Raw genomic sequence first — 6501 nt, forward strand, 5'->3', positions numbered from 1 at the left:
CACATGGCATAAGAAAGACATGTATTTTCAAATGGGTCAGATTTTTTTGTTTTGGGATCAGATTTTTTTTTTTGTACAGCTTACAAATTATATTTTTTCAATACAAAATTTGACGGATCCATAGTGAATACATACAAGGTTCCACAGATTTTTTTTTTTTAGTTTTAAATATGGTTTTTGATACTCCCTCCGTCCGGAAATACTTGTCCTAGAGATGAATGTATCTAGACTTATTTTAGTTATAGATACATCCATTATATCCATTTCTAAGACAAGTATTTCCAAACGGAGGGAGTATATTTTTTCAAAAACACAAACTTCGCACTCTGGTTCGAATGGCTGACTGCTCTGCCTTGATGGGCACGAAACAGCAAATGAGAGCAAATAAAATGATTTCTGCTCTACCTTGGTACAAAAAGATAATTCATCATGCGTGTATTTCATTGCCTTTCATGGTGTGATTACAGTCTCGCAACTTGGGATGTACACAAGATAATCATAAAGAAAGAAAAAAGAATCTGTAAAGCAGTTAGAAGAATACAACCTGGCCATCCATCATTGTACAACTAGGATTCTACGAACCCTCAAATCCAATATCCATCTACCATTCTGTATGAACTAAAACCTATACAATCTGTATGGTGTCCCATTTCATATGGATTGCCGTTGTCAGATCAAATCAAGCTTGATTGCGGTCCTAGGAACAAACGAACTCTGAACTGTAAAAATTGTAACAAATCTCTATGAACACGGGGTTTTCGTGCCGACGAAACCGAACCCTAACACAATGAATGCTAAGGCCTGGAGGTAGATGTACGTGAAGTATGTCTGGCTTCCAAGCACGTAATCATACGAGGCGCATATCAAGAGGTAGAGCGCGAGCAAGAGCTCAGGGATGTAAATCCTGCAAAGGCAAATGTTGAAGTTTGAAGCAATGTTTTTCAACATATGTCCTGTTCTTACACAATTTGACATTATTAGTTACAAACTTGAACTGTATGCTATAGGTTTGTTCACGTACCTCTCCACACATTCAGTGGGCTTCAGTGGTTCAAGGAGTGGGACTTCAAAGTCGTCCTTCACATCTCCTACCTTCTCAGTAACCACCCAATCATTTACGTGCGCAGTCTCGAGTAAACCGGTCAGAGCTGCACGCATACGGTGCATGGACATTACATTTTCAAACAGAATCCAGAATGGCATCAGATGGAGAGACCTGGCGTACCAGATAAGATCATATGAAGATGTCAACATTAACAAGCACATGAAGCTGTACTCTGGACGAAGCAAAGAGTGCATACCCAGGATTTCTAATGGCATTCATGATGGTAATGGCAGTAGGAACGTAGACCAGTCCCCAGACAGGAATGTTGACTTCGGGAACCATGGCAGATAATGGAATGACAACGCAGTAGAACAAGAATGTGAGGATGGGAGCAATGACCCTCCGTACAAACAAAAAGCTGTATAAAAGGTGCCATTTCTTCCATATTGATACCCCCTGCACAATGAGATGACAAACATTACATGATATTTATACTAGTTTTTTGGGGTGAGGTTCAACAAGGCACACCTTGTTTGTCACAATTTCCCATCCCATTTTTCTGAAGAGATTGGCAGCACCACAAGTCCACCTATGTTGTTGATGACGGTAGGCCTTGAAGGTACTTGGAAGTTCACTCTTGACCTGTGTAAGGTTTGTACTTGTAATGATGTAGGTCACAATATAATACTAGTACAATATAGCGCATGCTCAATGAGAATAACTATTTGAAATTGCAAACTGCAAAACATACCCTTATATCACCTACATACAAGAATTCCCATTCCTTGAGGCATGCCCGTACAGCCAGGTCCATGTCCTCCACAGTGGTGCGATCTTTCCATCCTCCTGACTCATTAATAGCAGATACACGCCACACACCAGCTGTACCTGTTCACAAAAAATAATTGCTATTAATCACATAATTTAAATTGAAATAAACCTTTTCATGAAACTAACAGTGTCAGGCTTCACTGAAGCCTCAAATAAAGGCTCTAAGATTGGCTCTTACCATTGAAACCAAAGAAAGCATGCATAAATGAGCCTGATTCCTGCTCAACTTTGAAATGATAGTCCAGGGACATCTTTTGTATCCTTGTCATCAGGCAAGCATCGTAGTTCACTGCAAAATCGCCCGGGCAAAGGCCAGGTCAGGAACATCCTGTAATCAGAATAAACAGAAATCCTCACTTCAAGTTATCAATATTATCACTTTCATATAGAAGGGGAAGAACTTGCATCAGAACTTCAAATCTTCAAAAATAATCTGAAGGGAAAAAGTTATCAAAGTGGCTAAACTGAAGTTTGAGTGAAATTTTTTAGCCATCTTTTCATGTTAAAAAGTTTCACAGCCTTTTGTTACTGCAATCACCAATATCGTTGGAGGCCTTGAGGGCCAACAGAATCATAATGGGACAAAGTAAGTGCCTTAGAATTTAGTTGTGCCCAAAATTATGTCAGTACTGACCACTATGGAGTAGAAAGACTGATATTTCTGTCATAGGATACAACAAAGGTTCAGAACTATCAAAATACTTACCCAAAGCAGTTTTCATTTTTAACCAGTATCACTGCAAGTCATGAAGATATTTTTCCGACTTTGAGTATGACTACCTACAGTAGTAAGCACGAGAGCTTTGAAGTGAAATTTCGGCTTCAAACATCCCAATAACAAGAATCTCACATTTTATCAAGACAAGACTAGCATTTGTGCGGACTCCATTACTTTATGAGTAAACACTCCTGATCTTAAATAGCAAATACTTCTTGGAGCAGAAAAAATATCATGCAAATCCATTCCTAGGTACTTGACTCCAGAACATGCACAATCTGATAGTCTTAACTATGTGTATATACTAAAAAATATTATGGTTATGCTCACCAAACTCCCAGCGTGTTTGCACAAGCGCAATCTTCGGGTTATGCACAAGAAATGGTATAGTTTTTAAAAGGAAGTCAGATTCAGGTTGGAAATCTGCGTCGAAGATAGCAACGAATTCACACTGTTGCGCATATACATGGTCCATGCCTTTCTTCAAAGCTCCAGCTTTGTATCCCTTCCTGTTATTTCTAACTTCATACTTTATGTCAATTTTCTTGCTGGCCCACTCCTGGCATTCAAGCTCCACTAGTTCCTGCAATTGCGAAAAAATAATTAAAAGCATTATGGTGGCACAATAATCTGAATACAGCTAGGAGTATTAAACAGACTATCTTTCACTTCGTATACTCATATACATTCTTAGCATGTGGGATTCAAGCTATCCTCAACACCTATTATTGCCTCCCAAGATAAATAGAGCAACCCTGAGTACTTCATAAACATTTAATCAGATTAGGTCTCATGCATTAAGCCATAGTCAACAGCAATTTCAAGCAATCAAATGATCCTATTCATGTAACTGAATAAAAAAGAACCGACAAGAAAGTAAGTTATTACAAGATTATAAATAAGTCAATAAGTCATAAAGACTTCAACAAGAGTGGTTTATAACTATTACGTATGTGAGCTGTTCAACTAAACGAGGCATAGTGAACGGTACAGTCTCCATGGGGCCAAAATCCAGTTCATAGTAAACACATGCTTAGATTAATATGCAACCTTGACCATTTCACAGAATTATGATGTTGGAATGTACATGGTATAACCATTGAATGTAATGCATTCTTCTGTACTTTCATGTTTCTGACACCGTACATTTGAAGGGTACTGATTATTTTCCATGGGCCAAATGCAAAGTGGTAACTCCTTGCTGGAAGTAGGTGTAAAATTTCACATACACACTCTCATATGTTGATGCAGATATACTAATTGTTTATTTGGGACAAGCATTCTGCTGCATGAATCATTTCACATGAGCATCACCAACAACCACCCTTTGATCCAAAACTTAATAACCAAACATTATTTTTATCCAATCAAGAAACCTTGTCACTGCAATCTAGGCTTACCTTAATAATCGGATCAGTTGAATCATCCAAGACTTGGATTATAATACGGTCTGGCGGCCATGTGAGAGCACAAACAGCTCCAATGGACAGCTTGTACACCTGCAAAAGGCATAAAATAAGCAAGCAAGCAACAATCCTTGTGTCAAATACTATGAATCAACAGGACACATAAGAACAGCGTTTCAGCCACATTTCGAACTTAACAGAAAACACTTGCCAGGCGAAACCTGGCATTGCTAGTCAGCTGCGGAGAGATGCAAACAAAACGCTAAACCTGCATTGGCAGCTGTTTCCCTATAATAACAACACAAACAAGAGTCTCACCTAATGATTGAACAGTAATTGCGTAGAACAGTTCTACTGTACTTGACAACATGACGGCAATGCAGAGACGCATTTATCCAAACCCGCCCCAATTCGTCAGTTAATTTCGAGTGTGATGCTAGTCATTTTCGTAGACTAGAGCAGTTTATCGACAATGTCAACAGCCTAAGCTACATTTCGAAATGGAAAGTTTCGACAGTACGATGCTGCAGGTACATTTCAACTTTGAATCGGACTGAGGCGAACAAAAGGGCCAAAAGCTGCGCGGACAGCACGAGGCAATTTCAACTTTGAAGCAGCGGCACCAGACAAGCCAAGCACCCCGTGACGATAATCGAGACGGCTCACCTCCCTCTCGTTGTACATGGGGATCTGCACGAGCACCATGGGGAACTCGCGGCGGCACGGCGGGTCCTCCGCGTCGGCCTCGGCTCCCGCCCCTGCCGGCGGGGCCTCGGTCATGGGCTCCCACTTGAATCGCCGCTCGGGCCGCAGCCGCAGCAGCCGGACGGCGACGAGGCTGACGAGGCTCATGCAGGCGGCCTCCAGGAGGAGCATGGCCGACATGGCGAGGCACGCCCAGACCGCGGCCGTCAGCACCGGGGCGACCGCGCGCGCCCGCACGGCCGCCCACGCCGCCGCGGCCGCGTCGGCGCTGAGCGGCGCCATGGGAGCGGATCCGAGGGGGGGAGGGCGCGGGCTTGCTTGGAGTGGAAGGGAAGGAATCGAAGCGAGGGGAGGGAGGGAGGGGGGAGGGAAATGAATGGGGTGGCTGTGGAATCTGGGTGGTGGTGGGAAGCGCGACGCCAGCCAGCGCGAGGGGAAACGGGAAAGAGGAGGAAACTGCGTTTTTGGACGTGGATCTTTTTTGCTTTCGGTGCCTGACGTTATGCGATATGCACGTCTGCCACATCTACGACGACCGGTAAACTTGGCCGATTTTCCCCGGTTCGAATCAACTTTCTCGATCGATTCAATTATCACACCCCGGGCGAAGATCCTGATGCTTTTGCTCGGCAAAACAGGGTAAGGATACAGTTGAGAAGCTGTGTCTCATCATCATTGAGCTGTCTCAAACACGGTCGTCAGAGCATCTCTAGCAAGACACTTGTACCCGTCCGCATCATATATCGTTACAAGTCAAAAAGAAAAAAGAAAAACAGTCCCAAGAGGTGTTATATACCCGTTCGATTTATAATTATTTTTTTGCGAGAAGCTCTAAAAATCGCTCTGCAACTCTCAAATCTTCGGTTTTTTCCTTGCAATGTCCTCTATACCCCACGTCTTGCCTGGAGGAAAATTTCCACGCGCCCCCCATTGTTTCGATGACACCCACTTCCCAAATCTCTGGCGACTTTTGCTTCATTTGGCCACCCTGCGCCATGGAGAGCTTCGGTTGTCCTCACACGTATCTCCTTCACCAAGAGTAAGCCATGATAACAATGATCTCCTATCTTAACAGAAACAACAGGCATGCCAACAACAGGCCTATGTTTGTCTCTAGCGTGAGGTTTAGCAATTCTAGCAGCATCTTCACAGAAGTGAATATTATGTCCCTCAACTTCTTCAGACAGAAGATCTTTGATAATAGCAATGCTAGGTTCAACTCTAATTTGCTCAAGGGATGTACGTGTTCTAATATAGCCTCTACGTATAACAGTTGAAGATTTAGAATGATCATTTATCCTAATAGGGAAAGGTGGTTTCTCAATGTAAGCATTGGGAACCACAGGATCATTATAGGCAATGACTTTCTCTTCAACTGAAGTGGGTTTAACTACATTGACTTCTAAAGGAGGATGAAATTTAAACCACTCTTCTTTGGGGAGATCAGTATGGGCAACAAAGGATTCACAAAATGAAGCTACTATCTCAGAGTCAAGTCCGTACTTCGCGCTAAAGTCACAAAAAGTATTTGTCTCAACAAAGGATTTAACGCAGTCAAACGTGAAATTCATACCTGGCTCCTTACCTTCTTCAAGCTCCCAATCTTCAGAGTTGCGTTTAATTCTCTCCAATAAATTCCATTTGAAGTCAATATCTCTCTTCATAAAAGAATCGGTACAAGAAGTGTCAAGCATGGTGCAAGCTTCATGAGAAAGCCAAGCATAGAAGTTCTGAATGATAATTTCTCTCGAGAGCTCATGATTGGGGCATGAATATAGCATTGATTTAAGCCTCCC

General features: G+C 42.4%; 1 protein-coding gene across 1 annotated transcript; it reads right to left on the reverse strand.

Moving 5' to 3' along the window:
- Positions 1–420: 420 nt before the first annotated feature.
- On the reverse strand, positions 421–5043 carry LOC123403440 (probable glucomannan 4-beta-mannosyltransferase 4). Its single transcript, XM_045097380.1, has 9 exons — positions 4667–5043; positions 3995–4093; positions 2925–3177; positions 2055–2165; positions 1797–1933; positions 1574–1687; positions 1302–1501; positions 1022–1216; positions 421–904 (listed from the first exon to the last, which is right to left on the reverse strand). Exons 1-9 carry the CDS (start codon positions 4985–4987, stop codon positions 742–744), a joined length of 1593 nt encoding a protein of 530 aa, XP_044953315.1. The 5' UTR covers positions 4988–5043; the 3' UTR covers positions 421–741.
- Between the last annotated feature and the right edge of the window lie 1458 nt (positions 5044–6501).

The sequence above is a fragment of the Hordeum vulgare genome, chromosome 6H (genome assembly GCF_904849725.1).
Source record: "Hordeum vulgare subsp. vulgare chromosome 6H, MorexV3_pseudomolecules_assembly, whole genome shotgun sequence".
Lineage (NCBI taxonomy): Eukaryota > Viridiplantae > Streptophyta > Magnoliopsida > Poales > Poaceae > Hordeum > Hordeum vulgare.

What these genes read in the sequence shown, in the direction of transcription:
- LOC123403440 (XM_045097380.1), bottom strand. Translation starts at nt 4,987, where the DNA reads ATGGCGCCGCTCAGCGCCGACGCGGCCGCGGCGGCGTGGGCGGCCGTG. An exon ending in CAACTGATCCGATTATTAAG is followed by an intron (nt 3,178 to 3,994) that starts GTAAGCCTAGAT and finishes TCGCAATTGCAG; the next exon opens with GAACTAGTGGAGCTTGAATG. An exon ending in AATGCCATTAGAAATCCTGG is followed by an intron (nt 1,217 to 1,301) that starts GTATGCACTCTT and finishes CTGGTACGCCAG; the next exon opens with GTCTCTCCATCTGATGCCAT.